The 24,008-nt window shown below is 42.3% G+C and overlaps 1 protein-coding gene across 1 annotated transcript in view; it reads right to left on the bottom strand.

The window, feature by feature from the left end:
* Positions 1-7,851: 7,851 nt before the first annotated feature.
* SKOR2 (SKI family transcriptional corepressor 2) overlaps positions 7,852-24,008 on the bottom strand; it is a 35,510-nt gene continuing 19,353 nt past the window's right edge. Inside the window, exons 6-8 of the mRNA XM_024210242.2 lie at positions 20,883-20,950; positions 11,380-11,445; positions 7,852-7,975 (exon numbers count right to left, since the gene is read on the bottom strand). Coding sequence (XP_024066010.2) covers positions 11,383-11,445; positions 20,883-20,950 — 131 coding nt within the window. The 3' untranslated portion in view covers positions 7,852-7,975; positions 11,380-11,382. The remainder of the gene's footprint in view (positions 7,976-11,379; positions 11,446-20,882; positions 20,951-24,008) is intronic.

Genomic DNA, 24,008 nt, shown 5'->3' on the forward strand with positions numbered 1-24,008 from the left:
GATCCATGAGAGGAGTTTCCCTCTTATCCCATGACAGCTTACTTTGCTTAAGAGCCTTTGGTGAGGGACCTTGTCAAAGGCTTTCAGAAAGTCCAAGTGCACTATACCAACTGGCCCACCCTTGTCCACATGTTTGTTGACTCCCTCAGAGAATTCTAATGGATTGATGGGGCATGATTTCCCCTTACAAAAGCCATGTTGACTCTTCCTCTACATATTGTGTTCATCTTTGTGTCTGATCATTCTGTTCTTCACTATCATTTCAACCAGTTTGCCTGGCACTGAGGTTACGTTACTGGCTTGTATTTTCCATCACTGCCTCTGGAGATATTTAAAAAAAAACAACAGACTTACATTAGCTATCCTCCAGTCAGAGAGTAATTTAAGTGATAGGTTACATACCACAGTTAGTAGTTCTGCAATATCATATCTGAGTTTCTTCAGAGCTCTTTACTGAATACCATTTGGTCCTGGGGGACTTATTACTGTTTAATGTACCAATTTGTTCCAAAACCACCTCCACTGACACCTCAAGCTTGGACAGTTCCTCAGATTTGTCACCTAAAAAGAGTAGCTCAGGTTTGGGAATCTCCCTCAGAGCCTCTTCAGTGAAGACAGATGCAAAGAATTCATTTAGCTTCTCCACAACGACCATGTCTTCCTTTAGTGCACCTTGATTGTCTAGTGGCCCCACTGATTGTTTGGCAGGCTTCCTGCTTCTGATGTACTAAAAAACATTTGCAATTAGTTTTTGTCTTTTGTTAGTTACTCTTCATATTCTTTTTTGGCCTGCCTAATTATACTTTTACACTTGACTTGCCAGAGCGTATGCTCCTTTCTATTTATACACCCAAATATGGCGTTAGCCCTTTTAGCCACAACTTTGCACTGAAAGCTCATGTTCAACTGATTATCTACTAGGACTCCTGTCACAGTTTATAGAGTAACTGCACTTGTATTCCTCCTCCATGGTCCCTCAAGAGCATCCAGTTAAGGTTTTAGGCTCCCAGCCATCACCTCTCTTGGGTAGAGACCCATGTCTCCCTTCTTTCTGATCCGGGGTGTTACTTCTGTACAGCTCCTTGCCTTACACTGTGATATCCCTGGCAATCCAGACTACCTAAAGGGCAACACCTGTGCTTTGCTTTCCGTCCAAGTTACAAGTCACCATGCAGCTCTGTCTAATACAGCACATTTATTCTTAGGGCAAAAGCATTATAGAGAAAACATATAAAAACAATAACTGGTTCTACACACTTACTAATAAACATACCAGAAATTGCCCATCAGTCTTATGGGGCCTAGTAGGCTAAAGTCATTCCAACCCTTCAACTGGACTGGAGCTTCCCCTTGGACAGAATGGCCTGTCCATTTGCTCACTCAGAATGAAGGCCCAGAGAGGCTATTTACCCTCCCAAATTCTTTATCTCTTGGTCTCTGAAAAACCCAGCTTGAACTGGTATATGCAAACACTCCAGGGGGTGGTGCTTCTCTGCAGTTGTTTACAATCCCAGGGTTAATCACCACCTACTGTTTTTAGTTTCTGTAGGAGCTGTGGTAACCCTCCCCCATAGAATAGAACACAATCATACATAAACCATTTATAAATGTAATACAATGGTCTCCAAATATACTGCATGGGCTTGCAACATCTGTTACAACCCCCAAGTCCTTTTCAAAGCCACTGCCTCCCAGGTTAATGTCCCCCATCCTGGGAGTATGGCATACATTTTTTGCTTCTAGTTGTATAACTTTGCATTAGCTATATTAAAACGCATATTGTTTGCTTGCATAGATCACTCTATCAATGACCTGCCATCTTCATTATTTATCACTCCCACAATCTTTGTGTCATCTGCAAACTTTATCAGTGATGGTTTTATGTTTTCTTCCAAGTCATTGATAAAATTGTTATATTGTATATGGCCAAGAATTGATGCTGGTGGGACCGCACTAGAAACACACCTGCTGTATGATGGTTCCTTGTTTACAAATACATTTTGAGTGAAACTGTTTAACTATTTTTTTAATCAATGTAATGTTTCATGTTAATTTTGTATTGTTCTAGTCTCTTAGTCAAAATGTCATGCATTATCAAGTCAAATATCTATACTATTACCTTTCTCAACCAAACTTCTTGTCTCCTCAAAGAAAGATATCAAGTTAGTTTGGCAAGCTGTAGTTTCCATAAGCCCATGTTGATTGGCATATTACCCTCCTTTAATTGTTTATTAATTGAGTCCTGTATCATCCATTCCATTATTTTGCCCTAATCTATATCAAGCGAACAGGCCTATAATTACCTGGGTTGTCCTGTTTACTCTTTTTAAATAGTAGCATGACATTAGTTTCCTTCCATTCCTCTGAAACTTCATGAGTGTTCCAAGACATTTAAAATCAACATTAACAGCTAGAGAGTGCCTCTTAATTACCGTTGCAATTGAAAGTATTTCATCATCATCATATGATATGACTACATCATCTGGCTTTTTCCCAAATACAGAACAGAAATATTTATTCAACACATTTGCTGTTTCTGCATTATTATTGATAATTTTACCATTTCCATCTAGTAATGGACCAATACCATTGTTAGGATTCCTTTTGTTCCTAATATACTTAAAAAACTCCTTCTTGGGCCAACAGAATCAAGGACAATAAGTTTTTCCTTGTGCCCTTTTGCTTTCTTTATCAATTTTCTACAATTCCTCACTTCTGATTTATATTCATTACTATCAACTTTCCCTTTCTTCCACTTATTATATGTGGGGTTATTTTAGTTTTAGAGCAGCTTTCACTTTCCCTCTTTCACCAGTGCAGCCTTCTTTCTTGATTGTGAGTCTGTGGTGTTCTAGGCCTCTAGTAAAATATCACCAAACAATTCCCAATAATCATTCTGATTTTTCCGTTTAAATTCTTTCTCCCAACTGATTTGGTTCAGAATTGTTTTCAGTTTTCTGAAATTGGGCCTTTTAAAAGCACCAAGTATCTATATTACTGGTTTGGACTTCATTCTGTCTGTACGTAACAAATGTAATCCAGTCATGATCACATGTACCTATGCAACCACCAGTTTTTAGTTCTGTGATCAATTCCTCTTTATCTGTCAAGATGCAGTCTAATACAGAGTTCCCCAATGATAGATGCAACAGTTTTTGACTTAGGAAATTTTCATCTATAATTTTTAGACATTCGGAGGCTATTTTAATATGGCAGCATAAGACCTCCAGCATATGTCACTCAGACTGATGTCCCCCATAATAAGGCAGCATTGTTTCCCCTACACATTACAGATAGGTGCTTAAGGAGCTGTTCATTCTGGTAATCCTGATTTGGTGTTCTGTAGCAGACATCTTGTGTTTTATCTGTTAGAACATTCATCCATAACCATTCAGGATCATTTGCCACCAAGTTGTAAGTGACTTGGAAACAAGTAATGGCATCTTTGACATAGATTGCTACTCCCCTCCTCTTTTGCCCACTCGATCCTTCCTAAGTAAGTTATAACCATTTATTTAACATTTCAATCTTGCAAATAATCCCACCAGATTTCAGTAATACCAACTAGACCAAATTTACGCTCATAAATGAGCAATTCCAATTCTTCTCACTTGTTACTCAGGCTCTTACCACGGGTTTATAGGCAATTAAAGAATTTCTTCTATTCTTCTAACTAGATAACTTCAGGGGGTCCCAGTGGTATCTCTGTGATGCTGGTAAACCAGGTGCCAGCTCTTGACAAGTCTGTAGGGGTCAGCTAAGCACTGACAAATTAATAGCTAGAAACCAGACCAGCTCACCTTTATGTTAATATTGTTCAAGAGAGGTGTTAGACTTGTAAGGATATGTTTAGTGTTTTGACTTTATAAAATGCTTGTAAGTTGCTTCATGCGTTAATCTTACTTGTAATGCCTGTATTCCATGCTACAAGGTAAAGTATGTTTGTTTTATAATCGTAAAAAAGCCTGTTCTGAACTTGTGAACTCAGACAAGGAGAGTGACCCGCCCCAATCCAGGAGGACTATCAAAATTAAGTGGGCCATTGTAGGACAAAAACTTTGTTGATTGCCCCATCCACCCATGGAGAAGTATGAGCAGAAGGCCTTGTCTCCTCAGTTTGAATGCTGGAAGAAGGAAATGAAGATAGTTACCATGAAGATTTTTCATCTCTTTGCTGTTTGGATTCTTCCAAGGGCTGGAGCAAGAAACAGAGATCCCCAGGGTCACCCTGGCTTAGCTCTGAAAAGACATTCAGTGCTGACCGATTGCTACATCTCTGTCACCTTTTGGAACTATAGACTGAACTAATTTGTGAATATATGTTGCCTGCTTTCATCTCTAAATAACTCTCTCATTTCTTCTTTCTAGTTAATAAATCCTTAATTAGTTTACTATAGGATTGGCTACCAGCATTGTCTTTGGTGTGAGATCTAAGGTACAAATTGATCTGGGATAAGTGATTGGTCTCTTGGGACTGGAAGCAACCTGAATATTTTGTAATTTTTGGCATAAGTGACCATTTATCATTAAATCCATTTTGTCTGGGTAGCAAGATAGACTGGAATGCCCAAAGGGACGGTCTGTAACTCCATGTTAGGACCATTACAGAGATCCAGGAGTTCACATTTGTTTCTGGATTGGTGAAATCTAATTATAGAACATACCACCAGCTTGGGGTGTCTGCCCTGCTTTTGATACTCTGTCCTGAGGTTGGCACGCACCGTCATGAACCACTCCAGACACTGTGGTAGTCTGCTGCTTGGGTTTACCTTGAGCGGGTCCTGCAGGAGGGTGCTCCCCGCACCCCAAGCCCTCTGGACCTTTTCATAGGGCCTGTGAGCCCCCCGGCCGCCCCACCCACACACTCCGAGCCGGCTGCATGACCTGAAGCCGGTTCACTTTCGAACTGTGCCAAGGGCACATCTGTACACATTCGGGCTCCGTACTCTCCATTTCCTCACGCTCGTGTCCCGCCCCGATGCTAAGTGGCGGGACCTATTGCCACCTATTGAGGGTGAGGAACCCCAGTGGGCCAGCCTATATTCCACCTTGGTTCCACGGCCCACCGGGGATATTGGTTGGTGGCTCCTTCACAGAGCTGTGAGCACAGGCGTATACTTGATGCGGTTCACCCCCGTCCCTGACGCCTGCCCCTTTTGTGGCATGAGAGAGACCCTGGCGCACGTCTACCTAGAGTGCGCCAGGTTGCAGCCCCTTTTCCAGCTCCTCCTTGACCTACTGCTGCATTTTTGGCAGCACTTCTCCCCTCACTTCCTTATATACACACACCCTATCCGTGGCGCCATAAAGTCACAGGACCTCCTCGTCAATCTCCTCCTAACGACGGCCAAAGTGGCCATCTATAAATTCAGGGAGAGGATGTTGGCTGAGGGGGTTCTCTGCGACTGTGGGGCCTATTTCCGATCCTCCCTCTGTTCATGCATCCAGGCAGAGTTCCTCTGGGTGGCATCCGCTGGCTCCCTTGACATTTTCGAAGAGCAGTGGGCCCTGTCTGGGGCTCTCTGCTCGGTGTCCCCTTCAGGCTCCCTTTGTTTTGACCCTTCACACCTGCCCTTGTTATATTTTCTGTTGTCCCCTGTAATCATTTGAGTTCCTGGGCTCAATGGATCCTCCCCACAGGCTGAGGGAGGGTCCTTTAGCCGTGGGCGGGCTTGCGCCAGCCCACCTTCCCAGAACCCAATAGGACCCTGTCACAATGACTATGAAGAATCCTAAAGCCACAACAGATGGTCAGTAACTAGAATAACAGTGCCAAGGTATTACATCAAAATCTTCGATCAAGTCAATCCAGACCCCTTTAGCTGGTGCCATGCCATCCTAAGTAGTCAATTCCAGTAGAGTATGATTCTTGGCAAGTAGCAAATCAAAGAAATATGATTTTAATGTCTAAAACGATCAGGAGTTGGACTCAGGAAAAAGTATTCCCTCATCTGCAACTGGCCAGGTGTTTTATAAAGTTTTTTGCATTCCTTTGAAGAATCTGTTGGTCTGTTGTGGTATGGCAAATCTTATAGGCTTGTTTTAGATAGTATTCCCAGTAATAAGACGTGTTCTACTTCAGATTGAAGATGTCATTTAGTTTCATTTATACCACGATTCTCACACAACCAGGCATGCCCAGATTCTATGATCCAGCAAAGAGGATGCACAGAATCTAACTAATTTGCATGCCATTGGCAAGCCCGTTTTTGACGTAGAGGGCATTTGGAGTAAACATGAGCAGCTTGCAAAGCAGAGGGCATACCTGTTTTCTTGGATTACAGGATAAATGCTTTTTCTTTTACAAAGAAGAATACAACTTTAGTATCCGCTTGTTGGGAGTCAATAGGAGCTGTGAGCACTCAGCAGCTCTGAACATTAACTCCCCATTTAGAAACTGCAAGGGTTCCTCTTCTAACTGGATAAGCTTCGCTATTGATATAATGATGCTCATCCAACTCTAAAACAAGGGTGGTCAAAAGCACAACCTGAAGGTTAAAGGGAGTTCTACTACATAATGAATGGATACCTTCAATTTTATTAGAAGAGAGACATCCTGCAGAAACTACAGGTCCCAGCATGCAATGGGACCTGCAGCCTCTGCAGTTTGCACCTCCATCGGAGTGCCTTCTTTCCACTACATTTAATGCCACTTTGGTCTGGCCCTGAACTTCTTTACAACTTACCAACACAGCTTCGGTTGGGTAAGGCCTGGACCAAAGGTAAAACTCACAATGGTGCTGAGGGAGCATATAAGGTCCTTCACACCCCGGAACCTCTACACTGAAGGATCATGTGGTGTCTAGGACCTAAAGTGGGTCACCTGAAGGGGGGCGAATTTTACTCAACGTTAAAGAAATCATATTGCATATAATTCAGAAACACGTTAGCAGACTATGGGTGTGATTTCAAAAGCCCTCAGAACTGGCCTAAATCTACTCCAGTGATGTCAATGGTAAAACTCCCGTTGATTCTAATGGGAGCAGAGGTCAGCTAACACCGCAGAGCACATTTAAAAAGCCTACATCTCCAGTAACTTCATTCATCCGCTGCCAAACTTTACTTTCTAATAACCATTTAAATGGATTTCCACTTTAAGAGTAAATGCATTTAAATGATTGCAAGCTAAAATATTTCCTTGAAGAAAAGTCCCCATGTACAGAATTCCTGTTCATTCATTAGCAAATCAATGTACCATGAAACGACAGGGAAGCACAACTATTATGTCAGTTTTCTTTTTTTTATTATAGACTTTTTATCCACATGAATGATAAAGAAACTACAACAGAGTTAAATACCTTTTTTTCAATAAGTGATTATATTCTTAATTACACTCAATATTAAATTGTAAAATATTTCCAGAAGAGTACAATCTTAATTCATACAGCAGGCAAAGTACCGGAGGAGGAGGAGGAGGAGGGGGGCCGGGAGGAAGAGGGCGTTAGAATTTTCAGTCTGCTTTTCAAAAGCACTGTGTATGGCTAATGCTTTTCCTTCCATTCAGTCAAAGGTGATTCTGGCCCATCTGATAAGACACACATTTCTTTCCATAAAACAATCACTATTCAACAGCAAAAGATGAACTTGCAGATGCTTCCAGTGTTTGTAGCGTTGAAAGGTTTAGCGGTTCCTTTCGCAGCTTCTCCATGTGCTTCAAAAGCATTTTCTCAGACTCTGTCAAGTTCAATTGTCCTTCTAAAAACACAGAGACTTAAACTTTGGTACCACCAAAAGATCCAGGACAGGCATTTTTTGATTTTTTTTTTGTTTTTACTAATAAATGGCTGCTACATTCTATTTTACATGGTTGTCCATGATGCTTTGAGGTCACTTGTCCTTGGGCTCACAGGAACCTGAATTTTTTGTTTGCATTTTAAATTCTCAAGCCCTTCCATTTCTCAGTCTTTATACAAATCAGATTTCTGAGTGGTGGGTTGTATCTTACAAGATAACAGCTGCAGAGGATCCTGTGCGTCTGTTATTAAAAGAGAGAGAGAGCGTGAACATGAGGGTTTATCAGTGGTAGCACTTTTTTTTATTTCTTTACTCAATTTTACAAAATGGATGTCTCCCTTTTATTTCATAACAGTAAATTCAAATGGAACAGGTAAAAGAGTACTTCTTCATCAAGGGTGCCACCTAGTGGTTAAAAGAGGGGAATGGCGTCAGGACTCCTGGGTTCTATTCTTGGCTCCCTACGTGACCTTGGGCAAACCACTGCCTTTCTTGTGCCTCAATTAATGCCATCCATTAAAGGGGATAGAAATAACAAGTTACCCACCTCACCGGCATTTTTGTGAGAATTAGCTAGTTAATGTTTGTAAAGCACTTTGAGAGCCTCTCATTAAAGGTGAAATGCAAAGAGTTAACAAAGCTTGGTCAATACACCACAAGACAGAGTACAAACATTATCCCACTTCAGGGCAGCTGAAGAAAGCAGCAGTGCCAAGCACCCAAAGGTTTGCTGAGAGGCACAGAGCAACTTCTAAAAACCATGCTATCGTTTATCGGAAGGAGGCTGTACATTGTTATAAGAAGCTTCTTCCCCTGGACGTTCACAAGACACCTGCTGGCAATGGAAGGAGAGATGCTACTTCAAGGGCGACTCTCATCAGACACATCAGGCATTAATTGAGTAGCCTGTGGCTGCTCAGCAATGCAAAGTTTCTTTACCTCCCTTGGTGTATTTTGTGTGTGCACATTTCCTCTGGAGGCAACTCCTTTTGGCTTGGCCCATTGAGAATCAGAAATTACTTCTAACAATATGGTTGTGATTCTCCGCTTGGCTGATTTAGCTTAGCATTTAAGTAACCACTAATCTTTCAAAAGCACTAGGGTCTACTTAGAGAAATCCCTGTTGTCTGCAGGGATGTCACTGAAAACAAAAACAGCATGAGAAATGCATCAATCCTTCGCTCTTTCTGCACATAAATGTGAGGCATTGCTAGTTGTGATGCCACTGTCATCTCACTGGTGCCAACAGCTTCTGCGCAATGCATAACTGGGTGTGAAAACCTGACCTCTAGCACAAGAGCATTAGAGAGCTAATGCCATGCTCAGACAAATGGTTTTCTTTTAGATCAACACTTTATTGAATTACTCCAGTGGAGGTCCCTCTCTCCCTTAGGGATTTTTTTTAAGTATTAAATTTATTAATATGTTTTAATTGTATTTTAAATTGGTATTTAATACAGAATCTATTGGAAGGCAGTCAGATAGTATGGTAATGAGAGTGGTAGAAGAACCTATACAGAGTAGACTAGAATGATCTGAATGTCATGTTGACCTGTGTAACTAACTATGCGATTGTTTGGGGGCAGCGAGCGTTAGTTATCAGTCTAGCTACTCTCTGTTTAGGTCTAAGTTTTTTTATTTTTAAATTAGTTTTTCCCCCCGACAAAACGCAGGCAAGCTTTAATAATCGATGTTATCAAAACCTTGTTCAAATGCCCCAGACTTTCTCCATCATTCCTTCCCATTGAGGATTACCGTAACCGCTGCGTGTAAATAGAAGCTCTCTCTTTTCTAATCTCCCTATGCCTTTAGAGGGATTTATTCAGCGATGCCACAATACAGAGTTTGTGACATGATAACTCACCACCAAGTCTATATGCTTTGTCTCTCTCCCCCTCACAGCCTTCTTTGCTTTGCCAGACAAACAACAGAAACAAAAATGCCAGGGGCTTCTACCACCTGGTAATGGAACCTCCGAAGCTGCCTCATCCTCCCAGGACTTTGGGAATGTTACTCTTCCTGCAGTACCTTTGGCCCAGGTCTGCAAAGGGACTTAGGTGCCTAGAAAAATCACTGGAATCCCCAAAGCCTGAGTTAGGTGCCCAAGTTCCTTATACAACGCAGGGGAAGAGAGAGGTCCAAAGAATGGGATTCTCAAAAGCCAGCAGGCGAGGTGGGGTGCTGCCTCAGCTAGCCAATGGGAACTGCTGGTGAGAGGGATGTGTCCTAAGCCCCACCCCTCTCATGGAGCCTGGTGCCTAAGTCTGGGCTGCAAGGAGGCACCTCTCTTTCTTGCCATCCACAGCCGGGAACGCCTCTCCTGCAGTCAGGTGACTTTGGCACCTAGGCCTTTTCCCACCAAATGGCCATGGGGGGAGGAGGAGGAGGCCTCCCATCCCATTCCATAACCATTAGCCCAGTGGCTAGTATATTCACCTGTGGGGGGGGGGGAGAAAGAGGGCTGGCTCGATTCTCCCATCTGCCTGAGGAGGACAAGGAATGTGACCAGTGGTTTCTCCCCTCCCACTGGGCTACAGAGCGATTCTCATTCTGTCTGTGGCCCAATTAATATTTAACTATTTAATTTAAAGAACAGCTTCTACAAGAGAGACTGAGGGAGACCCACACCAGACTATCCTAGAGTCCAATGGTTATGGCACTCACCTGAGAGTTGAGAGGTGGGAAACTCCTGGCCAAATCCTGTCTCCTCAGCAGCCAGGTGCGGGAATTGACCCAGGATCTCCCACATCCTGGGTGAGTACTGGACTAGAGGTTCTAATGGAGCCCCCATGCATTGTGTGTAGAATTAGATATGCTCAGAGCACACCTACCAGCTCAGGCCCTGCAGGTGAGATGGAGCAACACCTGTCTTCCCCTGGCTTGAGTACTGCATCGGGGCTAAGGCATGAGATAGATGCCTCAGAGCTGGCCTGAAGCAGCAGTGTGCATGCCCAGAGGCAGAAACTTAGGCACCTACAGGACCTTTTACAGCAAAAATGTAGGAACCGAGTGAGTTTAGGCACCCACAGGGTTAGGTGGTAGCTGAGTGGGGCTTTGGGGGATCGCAGCAGTGCCTAAATCTGGGCTTTAGGCACCCAAATCTGGGCTTTAGGCACCCAAGTCCCTTTGAGGATCTGGTCCTTTGAGTCCAAATCCCTCTCTACTCTGCCTATAGAATGTACCAGACTGCCAATTAGAGACAGCACTGAAGAACCCAGCTATGGCTTTGGAAAATCAGAAACTTGGTCAACATTGCCATCAACATCAGGAGGAAATGGTGGAATTAAATGATCAGGTGCAAGACATCACTGAAAATATGAATTATTAAAAAAACCCTAAGTTTGGGAAGTCTTTAAAGATCATGTGCACCCTAGCATTATATCCATTTCCTTCTCTTTCCTGGCATTTGTAGCATGCTGTCCCTGGGAAAACCCAAATCCTGGACACGTACCACATGCATGATGGGTGAACCCCTCCATAGATACCATCAGGCCAGAGTACTGACTAAGCCAAAATAAAGCTTTCGGGGTAGTACTGGTAGCATCGCTTCTGCCTCACACAATGAATCTCTTAATACTTGCAATGGCAGTAATTAGAAATATGAAGAGTTAGTTGCCAAAATACATTCCTTTTTAACAAGTTCACCTTTTAGCTTTTGCTGAGGTGTGTGCCGAGCTTTTCTTTCCTGATCAAGCTTGCTGCATAGGGAATCTGCAACGACACGGAGACAAAGCCATTGCGGTGAGCCAAGAATTTGATAATAAGGTGTCAAAAGCCAGATCCTTCAACGCGATGGAATCCTTGGAAGTTCATTTATTTTGCCTCGCTGTAATATTTTAGGACAAGATGGTTTGAAATAAAGCAAGGAGATCTTTAAGCAGTTGGTACAAATGTGAAGCAGAGACAAAATAAAAACAACACACCAGGTCTTACAAACCGATGTAGTATAAAAGTTCTGAGAGGGTTTTTTTTAAAAAACAACAACAACGTATAGCAGTAATCTAGAAAAATCAACCAACCAACCTAGCAGCAAAAATCAGCTGCTGTGTAATAAAGTGGGCAGAAGTATTTACCTTTGTACAATTAGAACAAACAAAAGTAAGAATCTCATTCTCTACTCATTTATATCAGCATAGCCCGTTGGACTTTATAAGTTTCTCCTTTATTCACACCACTAAGAGGCCCTACAGTGGAATCAGTAACTAATGAAAAATGGAAGGAGAACATAGAAAAAGAGATACATACATGAGAAAATATTGCAGCTGGGAATGATTTATGCAGTAGGCTATAGAATACAGCAAAACTCTGCCACACCCAACATTTCTTCATGTTTGGGAATCCAAACTACTAGAGATTTACCATTTTTTGACACTGACTTAAATGTTCGGAAGTGCCTTCATCATGACTGCAAAATGTACCGTGTGGGGACACAAACAGGTAATTGCACATGAGTGACCTGCTTTTGCTTTCAGTTACACCAGTGTAAATCAGGAGAAACTTCAAATAAACCAGTGTAAGCGAGATAGATCAGTCAGGCCTAAAGCCTGAAGTTGCACGAGCAAAAACTAACTGTGCAAATGTATGAAAGAGGTCAATGAGCCACTTTGCATATGCAACTGCATATTCGACACAAGAAGACAGGGATTTGCACTCATATACATACATTTTGTAAGCTTAACTTAAGAAATTATTTTTGAAAATCAACCCCTCTCAGTTGTCCCAAATTGTATTATTTTAAAGTCCTGTTCTGGTTTTCATTACACTGAACCCCACAGCATCCAAGAGTATCTGTATTATGCTCAGGGTATCAGTGTACTTGTGTAAGTTACCGTACCTCAGTGTTATCCATCATCGAATGTGCTTGATAACCATATATGGGAGTAAATGAGAGACCTGGTAATTCCCATGAAAAGACTAAATAAAAGAGCTTCTACAACTCAAGAGTTAACCCTGGAAACTCCAATGAAGGGAGGCCAGTCTGAATGAAAGTGGCCTGACACTACAAGAAGGTGCCCAAGAGCTACAACAATGAGATGTCAGAGAGATGCCTTCTTAGCTCTAGTCCCTCAAGAAGTATTCCCCTCCCACTCAGGTGCAAACAGCACGAGAGGCGCGTGCACACGGACAAAAGGGGAGAAAGAAAAACAGAAAGAGGTGGCCTAAAAAGTTCATGATTTTTAAAGCTCAGCTGTTTAAATGGCTAGTCCTGCCCCCCTTTCCCTTCAGAGCAGGAGAGGCCTGCTGCCAGAGCCTGGATCACAGTAGAGAGCTCTCCCTTGTGGAATCTGCTCCTTCCAATGGCCCTGCACTATTTGAACCTAGTGATTTCCAGCATATAGTGTAAGGCTTCCCCTGTTTACACAGGCTGGGGAATTAGCAATCTTTCAGGACAGGGATTATATACATGTATTTTACTGGGTTACTCATTTGGGTGACTCACAGTCAAGGCTGTTAAACTGAATGTGAGACGCCCAAACACTAATACAATCAGTGTTTTACAAATAGTTTCACTGTGGTGTTCTCACCAGAAGGTGTAGCAATCTTGGCCACACACGCAACTGTCAGCAAACAACATCCACTTGGCTGGCTGGCACGAATGCAGGAGATCTGCCAAGGTTTTATAGACCACACAAGTATAACAGGTTCATATTGTCACAAGTTAACTGTTCTTAAATAATTTCTCTGATATATTTGGCATGACAGGCTTTTTCTCCACATGTGTAGGTCTGTCCATTTTACCTTTAAAAATATGGAGCTGTAGGCCAGGAGGGAAATTCCCATTTTGTTCCAGAAGTTCAGCTATAAGGCAGTACCAAATCTTCTTCTGCGTTCCTCTCTGGAAGATTCTATTTCAAGCCTCCACAGCTGCAGTGGAACTAGCAGAGTTTAATGCTCTTCTCTGACAACAGGGTCCCCCCTTTTTATGCTTTTGCGGTGGTGATCACGATAGAGATAACCAGAAGAGCAGGAATGATCCTCAAATAGACATAAAGATCCAGTGTGTTCCTTATATCCTACGTCACAAGAATGTGCGCTGGTATCAGCAACAGTAAAGGAGTTTCTGTGCACCATCCGCTGAAGGTGGCTCCATCATTGTGTGGTAATCCTACGTGAAATACACGTGGTTCACTGTACTGACTTGAAATCGTTACCTGTGCGGTTGAAAGTTGGAATCTCCATTTGTCCAGTGCCCTTGTTTTAACTCTGTATCGGAATAATCTGCTTAGTCAAACTGCTCCAGGTGGGTAGACACACAAAATTAGTCAGAATCTGGGTTAGCCAACACAACCAGCCTACCACAAAGACTATCCATAAAGGGAAAGAGACAGATGTGTAGTTTAACTCACACATCAAAAGTTGCTTCTAAGAGCCAGACTTTCAAAACATAGCCTGCATTTATGCATGTGATATTTTTGCATAAAACCAGGTATCCAAGCCAAAAAAGCATGCATTCAGGAACCTCCATTTAGCATGTGCCAACTGGAGCATAAATTCAATGCAAATGGGTTTGCACTGGAAGGGTATGATCCTCTAGTGTCTTCCACCTTGTGCAATCATTTAACAACTATGGAGAGTGAGTATCAAGCTCTTCCATTGTGACTGGGTAGTAACGTACACTGATATTAGTATAAATTGATTGCACAAAGTGCAAAAAAGTGACAATCAGGTATGGTGCATGTATATTCTCTCATATGTATAAGTAATAGAGCACAAAAATTGCATGCATAAGTAATTTTGTGCACATGCACAAGCAGTGGCTAGTTTCAGGCCCCTTTGGAAAGCTGGCTTTGGATACATAGGACAACCATTTTTCAGTCAATTAAAATAGTGCCAATGACCCTATTACAAAGTTACCTAAAAGGAAAGCTATTCGGTTTATCCCTCTTTATTTTTACTTTTTGCAACCACTGACTCCACAATGACATCCTTTTACAGTCTGGATTTACCAAACCTTGGGAAAGGAGCACTGTTCCATCTTATTAACATAGCACATTCAGGGACACAGGTACAGGTTTAGTATTTAAAAAAGTAGCCATTGGCAACCCAAGGACTAGATAAAATGGCACCTGATTATCCAGCAGAGCAGCTTGCTGTATGTATTCAGAGTCATATATGCTGACGTCAGTAACAAAAGGAAGTTTTACTGCTTTATACCCCAGCAGAGCCAAACCAACTCTGGGGGAGAGAGTTGGATTCTATTCCAGCTCAGAGTTGTTAATTAAGCAACTGTGGGACTAAGTTCTGCTCTCGTTTATACGTGTCTCTCTGCAAAAAGAGGTCAACTGAATGCAGAATTTGAAGACAACAGGGCTGCCCAGTGTCACCAAACACAGAATTTGGCCTGCAGTATCTCCATTACTGGTGATAATGCATGAGATGGAGCGAACCAAGCTGGCAGAACTGGCAGGTAGGTCTGGGGAGGGAAGGGAAACATCTTTTCATGTGTAAAGTGAGACAATCTGACTTGGATATCAGCAAGAAACAACAATGAGGCCCCACAAAGCTACTATTTACATAGTTAGCTGAGTATCAATGGACATAAGGACCAGCTGAGGGCAGGGCTGGGCTCAAGGAATCCAGAGTCACTCCGTAAGACTGATTTCTGCCTCTAAGATCCTTGCCAAGGTCAATATAGTCTAAAAACTTTAGGCAAAGAAACAAACTGGTAATGCCATTGACACACTGACTTGCATTGCTACTCGCAGCCAAATTCTGAATGGCAGACAGGCAGGCAGGTCCTAATCTGACTCATTCACATACAACTAGATACACTCTCACACATATACTGAACATCGTGCTCATAAAAAGGGGCCTATCCTTCATACAACATAAATTGTGAGCTCTTTAATTTTAGTGCAACTCCATTGGTGGGTTGTTTTTTTAAATTACAGTAGCACATTAAGGACCCAATGAGGAGTGTGGTCTCCTGCCCTCAAAAATCAAATTGTTCGGCAGAATTTTATTTTCTGGTGGCTCATGATCATTTAAAAACCTGCATGAATGGCAGGACTGAGAGGTAGACATCAATTCTGCAGTCAAATAGTTGCTGGATTACTTGGTTCTTCAAAGAGGCCAGAAATGGAGATAGCTCCAAAATGCAGCACATCCAAACTTTGAGGAAATTCCAGTTGGATCAAATTATGGATCTGAACTTTGTGACCAGCCCAAAGTTGAGCAAACAGAGAGAGGGGGATTTGCCAGAGTCCCTTTAAAATAAAAACCAAATAGAAAGTGAGGTCACTGTTTGAATGGTTTACTTTCCTAGCTTTTCTAAAAGCACTGCTGCATTACACTATAGAGTGTAGAAGGGTCTATTAGTTACCCTCTGGAGAGCTGAATTATAATCATATGATAACAAAAGAGTAACCTTTTCTGTTGCCCTGAACAGACTAAAACGTCACCTCTGATCTGTTCCACACACGGGAAGACAGTATAAAAGGTGTTCGCCTCACCTGCAGGATGTATTTGACAGACAAAATATCCAAGGATATACAGGAACATACTAGACGTTGATCAGAAACCATTGTGAAAAACATGACAGAGTCAAATCAAAACAAAAATGGAAGCATTTGATGAAAACCACTGTGCTCTCTCCATCTTTGGAACACAGAATGTTGCCTATTGTTTATTGCTGCCCAGGCTTTTTCCATCTGGTGCACAGATAAATATGCAACTGCTCAGAAGAACATATTAGCAGATTTGTTGGACCTGGAGTCTCAAGCAGGTGCTCAGAGAGTAGCTGATTAGATTTTTGAAGTCTGGAGATGCTCCTCAGTTTGGTCAAGTTGGACCAAAATCAGACCTATCATAAGCCACATCTCAACTGGGGCTGCACCCATTTACACTAGATCTGAATTTACCCCACCCTTCTAGCAGGAGATTTTCATTCTCATGGGCCATTAGGTAAAGTGTGGTGACCATTCTGGCTGAAGCCATTGTATTTTATTTCAAGCATGTATTCTTTCTCCAAACATAATTACTATACTTTGTCTGTTTTCGGCGATGGCAGTTTTTGGATGTTTTAAAATCCAGTTTCTCATTAGAGGCGATGATTAGTTTCTTCTCAGCAGAAGGAGCGAACAGATTGGAACATTTCCCACTAGCTATAGTGCACATAGTGAATGAATCTGTTGTTGATCAACTCTTTTCTCGTTGACGGTTGCTGTAGCTCACATTGGGGTCAAACTGCTGCAAAAAAAACCCCACACTGGGCCAAATTCTGCAGTCAGTTACCCCCACCAAAGTCAGTACCCTTTGCAGAGGGTGTAGCTGAGCGCTGAATTTGGCCCATGATTTTTCCAGAAATTAGTAATTTTGCTCCTGCCTGTCAGGAAGTCATAAAATAATCTTTACAAGTCCATAGTGGAAAAAACGTTAAAATTAAATGTATTGATTGAACATTATTTTAATTGAAGTTTTTAATGGAGAACTTTAAAACTATGAAGTGTCCTGGCTGCCATAAAGTGCAGTAATCACATGGAAACAGCAGAGGGCACTTCAAGACTAAATATATGGCTTCAAGATACCTGTCACTCCAGTTCATCCAATGTTGTTGGTTTAGCAATTTATTATCTATCAAGTGTTCTGCATTGCAATTTCACAATGTAATTCAAGAACTGTGACAAAAGAATATGCATTCAACGTAAGTATTAGCTGCACATGAGGCACTAGCTTCAAATCCTGTTTCCACATTAACAATCAAGACACAATTGTCATTTACATTAGAAAGTCTTGGGAGTAATTGGCATCTGAAAATTAGATTCATCTCCTTGACAACAACTTTCCCAAAAATGATGCTTCAGGCTAAACTTTCTCATGCTTAGTCTCAGCCCAGTGGTGATTTTTTTTGTCCCCAAAATGCTATTTTTGCACTTGAATAACTCAAATTCAACTTATTTTTAAAATTCTAAATGAACACTGGCTTAGTCAGCAATGATCAGACCTGAACAACTTTGGTTTAGAACAGTGGTTCTCAACCAGGAGTACATATACCCCTGGGGGATGCAGAGGTCTTCCATGGGGTACATCAACTCATCTAGATATTTGCCTATTTTTACAACAAGCTACAGAAAAAGCACTAGGAAAGTCAGTACAAACGAAAATTTTATAGAGACAATGACTTGTTCATACTGCTCTATATAATATACACTGAAATGTAAGCACAATATTTATATTGCAATTGATTTATAATTACATGGTAGAAATTAGAAGGCAAGCAACTTTTCAGTAATAGTGTGCGGAGACATTTTTGTATTTTTAGGTTTCATTTTTTAAGCAAGTCGTTTTTAAGCGAGGTGAAACTTGGGGGTACGCAAGACAAATCAGACTCCTTCCAGTAGTCTGGAAAGGTTGAGAGCCACTGGTTTAGAATGAGCAAAGTTAGAAGTGTCTGAAAATCATACAGTGCATGCATGATATGAATTGTTTTTAATATCATGAGGTGAGGAGCTAAAGACATATCCATGCTCTTCCAGAGTTCTGCCCATTGAAATAAACATGCACAGATAATATATTCACATTACATGACCCTATACACATGAGAACATACATATAAAACTTGTTCAGTGTGTTTACGTGACTCTTACATTAAATGAATGCAGTTGGTCAAATTCTGCAGTCAGTCACACAGTGTAAATTTGGACTAACTCCTATGAAGTTAGTAAAAATACTCCAGTTACACTCCAGTGAAAATATAATCAGAATTTGGCCTGTGTGTTTATTTGAATAGGCAACAAATAGTTCTCCTCTATATTCTTCTTGTTTCAATATAAAAGGAAATTCAGTGCAGACAACTAAATTAATGCAATGCTATCACTGGATGCACAACAAAAAAAATTAAGAAATTCAAATTATGATTCCCAAAGTACCCATAACGTACATATATTTTAAACCAAATTAATTTATTATGTAAATCCCCTGAAGTTAATGGAGTTATACCATGAATATATTTGGCCCATAAAGATTAAAACCACATATAACAATACAGAATACACTCATATGCAAATGGCTTACAGTTCCTGTAGGAAGCTTAACTTCAAATGTACTGACTGTGTGTTTAAATTCTCAATCAAAATATTAATGAAGATTTTTGCACTGAATTTAAAGAAATCATCAGCTATTTACTGCATTATTTTATGCTAATTCTTTAAATACAAAGGGCCATATTCTGGCCTTAATTGTACTGATGCAGCCTTGCTGATATCAATGGGGCTGCACAGATGTGATCAGAAATTGGCCTAAAAAGTTATTCTTCTTCTCCCAATACTCTGACAAAATTAAACAATAATGGAACTTAGGCAGTCCCAGTGAATGGAGAAGAGACCCCTCGTTTTTTGACACAGGACTTAAAAATACAGGTTAGAGCTTGTCACTGTAAATACATGCATGAAGTGCTATGTAGCCATTTATTAAACAACTACTAGTATATTTCTAGCAGGCATTGGGAAACGAAGATGGTATAAATTGCCATGATCACATTTCTATTCCTGATCACGAAAACAATAAAACACCAAGCCTTGTGATTTTTGCATTTGCTGTAAATTAAGGAAATTTTCCTAGTTGATTGGACGGAGAAGAAAATCTGGGAGAACTAGTTTAGGATATAACTTCAGAACTCTGATTCTTCAAAACCTATGAGCATTACAGAGGTGCAACTATATGTTGTCGAGGCAAAGCTGTTGTGAACCCGTCTAAGTGGCTACTAGACAGGGAGGCAAAATGCAGCTTTAAATTGTTATCCCGGTTTCTGATTTTACTAAAGAGATTTCAGATTTGACCCACCACGAGGTTTGGAGGTTACGCTATTTAGCTGCATATCAATGACCATAGTAGTCTGCTGCAAGTGCAGACAAAACAAGAGGATCCCGGGGGATGGGAGGGGAGAGAGCTAATTGGGCCCTGTAGTGGGGCAGTCACCCCGCTCCGGCTCAGCAAGGGTTAAAAGCCAACCCTTGGAGAGGGCTGGGGCTGAGACACAATCGGAAAAGGCGGAGAGGCAGCCAATCAGGGCCAGGCTGGGCCCTATAAAAGGGCTGCAGGGCCAGAAGGCAGTGAGTCTCTTTCTAGCTGTGGAGAGAGAAGGACCTGGCTGCCTGGGAGCTCAGGGTACAGGGAATGGAGCAGGGCTGGGGAAAGACAAGAGGAGTTCGGGAGCTCCAGCCTGGCAAATCCCCAGGCTGTGGGCCTTGCTAAAGGCCAAAGCAGGTATTGGGGTTGCAGAGGTGCAGCCTGGGGTTAGGCAGAGGCAGCTGGTCTGACCCCCTTGCCAATGATGAGTGGCCTTTACAGACTGCAGTTTGCCCCAGTGAGAGGGGGCTAGATGACGACTGGCAGTAGCCAGTGAGGCAAGGCGGGGATAGAGGGGTGGGGGTTCCCCTGGGAGGGGAGACCCCGAGAGTGGGGGTACTGCTGGGGCAGAACTCCGAGGTAAAGGGGCATTGGGGTCTGGGAGGGACACGGGGCCTGAGGCAGGTGGGACATTGGCCAGCAGAGGGCGCTCCGGAACTGGAGTTGAGCTAATTCCCAGGATGACCAGCAGGAGCCCCTGCACTGGTGACTCTTCGACACTGCTACAGGCCCCAATTCTGCAAACGCTTACACATTTGCTTAAATTTTACTCCCAAGAGTGGTCCCATTGAACTGAATGGAACTACTCAAGTCTTAAAGTTAAAAGCACTTGTTTAAGCATTTGCCAGATTGGGACATTGATCTCCAGCTACTGCTACTAAATTATATACAGGTCTGACCAATGTTCCTGCCTGATTTCAATGGAAGTCTCGTGGCATAGACCAGTCTCGTGGCAAAGACCAGTGTATTAGCTTACTGTTCATTAGACTGGTGTAGGTAAGTCCTCAGTTTCACTGAAGATGTACATCTCTCTGTTGAGTCAACCCATGGAAAGTAGTTCCTATTTAGCTGAACCTTGCAGACACACCTGCTGACTGTATCTCTAAGTAAATCTCCTGGTAATTAGACTTCAAACCAACGGAGAGAACTGCACACTCAAGCCTGACTATGCAGAAGTTAATATGGGCTCAGTAATAGTACACTTGTATTGCTTAAACAAAATTTGAGGAATATATTTATCAATGTAAATAAGAGAGTACAGGGATAGTTCCTAACATTTCCTGTAGAGAAGGACAACTTACAATTTGTAACTGCTGCACCATTTCTTCTCTGTATGCCAGCTCCCGTTTCATCTGATCTTGAAAATTATCTGTGTGGGTTGGGGGAAAAAAAAAAAAAAAAAAGAGTGGAGGTGCATGAATTAAAACCATCAACCTGTACCGTAGAAATAAAGTCAAACCACCACTGAAGAATTTGTTAAACGCGGCACAGTCCTTTGTCCAAAAATTATCTGCCTCCAGTGACGGGCAGTCTTGTCAGAAGGTTCCTATCTGGGATAGAACAAGGGGGTGACTCCAGAAATGTTCTGGATGGATCAAGTTTAGTTGTTTCACCAAAGACTGAGTTTTCAAATGCTGGCAGCTAAGTTTAAGTGGTCAGTGTGGCGATTTAGTGTGCGGCAAGCTGAGGTGTTAATCTATTGCGCATTAGCCTGCTGTAGCGCACTCTGACTTACTAAGACCACTACAGAACATTTAGTGCATGGCAGCTGGGTCCACTTAGTGCATGGCAGGTGTGACAGACCCAGACCAGTGGGGTACAGGAGTCTGGTAGAGGGCAAATATACTGGTCACTGGATGAGTAGTTTTCTGTTCCCTGAGTGACCAGAGAAGGGGCTGCACTAGAGTAATCAGGAACCTGCTAGAACCAGTTAAGGCAGGCAGGCTAATTAGGACACCTGGAGCCAATTAAGAAGAAGCTGCTAGAATCAATTAAGGCAGGCTAATCAGGGCACATGGGTTTTAAAAGGAGCTCACTTCAGTTTGTGGCGAGAGTGTGAGGAGCTGGGAGCAAGAGGTGCAAGGAGCTGAGAGGGTGTGCTGCTGGAGGACTGAGGAGCACAAGTGTTATCACACACCAGGAGGAAGGTCCTGTGGTGAGAATAAGGAAGGTGTTTGGAGGAGGCCATGGGGAAGTAGCCCAGGGAGTTGTAGCTGTCATGCAGCTGTTACAGGAGGCACTATAGACAGCTGCAGTCCACAGGGCCCTGGGCTGGAACCCGGAGTAGAGGGCGGGCCCGGGTTCCCCCCAAACCTCCCAATTGACCTGAACTGTGGGTTCTTCCAGAGGGGAAGGTCTCTGGGCTGTTCCGCAACCCACATGGTGAATCTCTGAGGCAAGAAAATCCACCAATAAGCGCAGGACCCACCAAGATAGAGGAGGAACTTTGTCACACAGGTTAGTGCTATAGATTCACACCCCAGGTTGTCATGCTCTAAATCAGTGTATAGATAAGCCTTGAATCTTTATAAAGCAGGGCTGGAGACTGAAAGCCCAAGCAGAAGACTCAGGAAACACAAGGAACTCTATAAAATACAGTAACTGGAAGGGAGAGATCTTTGAGGAGACAGAACATGTCTTAGACAGCTGGGTTACAGTGCAAGCTGGCTTTCCTCTATTTGATTCTAAGATAAAGCAACAGCCTTTGGTTTCTTTCTTGATAACCATTTCACACTAAAGGTCTTGGAGGAAAAGCTCACTAAGATAAAAGACTTTTTTTTTTTTTTTTTAGTTTAAATTTTGTTTTTTTTTTTTTTTTTTTTTTTTTTGTTGGACTACGTGTCCCACTAATTTATAAGGGTGGAAAATGAGATTCTAGCTTGGACAAATACAATCTAAAATAAAGATCTTTACGAGAAGGGAAATACTTAGAAAGCAACAACATTGAAGGTGACCTGGGGCTGACACTGGACAACTGGATAGGAACTTTCTATACAGTGTGGTGAAAAACCAAACCAAACCTAATGCCATTTTAAGCTGGGAAGCAGAGGCATTGCCCTGGAGAATTTCGGTATAGCCCCACGTTATGGATACAAAAGCTCACTGGGGAAATGGATTTATAGTGGCAATGATAACATTCCACAATACCGAGGGGAACAGAGATGAATATTTAAAGAGGACCTTGTGCCACTGCTCTGGATGGCAGTGCCAATACTATTAATTCATATGGTGCCCACAATTTGCTCAGTGCTGTACAGACATGCAAGCCGTGGGCCCCACCCTGACGGGTTTACAATCAGTTGGTTTGCCAGGCTATTACAGTGCTGTCTTCCAAGTACATGTGTTGGCTCACTGCCCTATGGCAGAGATGAATGCTTCCTTCTTTTTTTTTTTAAATGACATTTGATTGTGAAGGTGCCGAACTGTTAGACTTGCAAACCAAAGGCCTCTTATCCATAGACGAGGTATAGAAGAGGCAACAGCAGCTCCAGCACTGCAAGGGAGGTGCAAGATTCCCCAGAATTGCCCCCCGTCCCAATATGTCTTCATCCCAGCCAGCTCTAGGGATGGGAGAGTAGGTTCACCTCCATAGCCCATTCAATCCTTTGTCCGACTTGCTCAAGATCACACAGTGAGAGGATTGGTTCTCAGCTCCGTGCTCTTTCTTCAAACTCTGCTGCCCCCGAGGCATCAGGCTCTCAGAAAGAAGAGGTCCGTTTTCCTTCTCGTGCTCATTTTCTGTACTTTTAATTCCTCCCCATTTTCAATTCAACTGCCTTTTAATAAGACCATCTGCAATCTACCATGAGATTTATCTATCTGGTCCTTTTGTGATGGCCCCAGCACAAGCTGTCAATGTGGAGCAAACCTGGGACCTACAGAACCAAACCCCCCAAAATTCTAGCACTTGAGCTTAAAAAGCAGCTTTTTCAGGTAGCAGCAGAGCTGCTGTGGAACAACCTGTCAAGAGGGACACCGTTAGCTAGGATGTTATACACGTTTTCTTTAGAAAGGCCTGTTCTCCCATTTTACTATATATGTTGGGGGGAGGGGGTTGTTTGTTTGCTTGGTAAATCTAAATCTCTAAACAGGTTTTACAGTCACTTGCATCTAGTGTTTATAGCACAAGTACTTGTTTTCTATTTTAAACTAGAGTAAAATTGACCACTGCTTTGTGGTGTATTGAAACCACCTATTTTTCATGCTGGTGTGCACGGATGCCACTTCCTTGGTCAGCAGTACACATTATTTTCTTTCATATGAATTGTATTTCATGTGGTTTAATTGCAGGGTTTATTTACATGGCAATGATGGAGTATTAATTTTACTGCAGAACAAAAAGATAAATGTGAGACCTGAATGGCATGATTCCAAGATGCCATTTTTACAATCCCATGAATGTAAATGCTTTCAAGTACATAAATTGA

The sequence above is a fragment of the Terrapene carolina genome, unplaced genomic scaffold (assembly GCF_002925995.2).
Source record: "Terrapene carolina triunguis isolate 2854851 unplaced genomic scaffold, T_m_triunguis-2.0 Scaffold69, whole genome shotgun sequence".
Lineage (NCBI taxonomy): Eukaryota > Metazoa > Chordata > Testudines > Emydidae > Terrapene > Terrapene triunguis.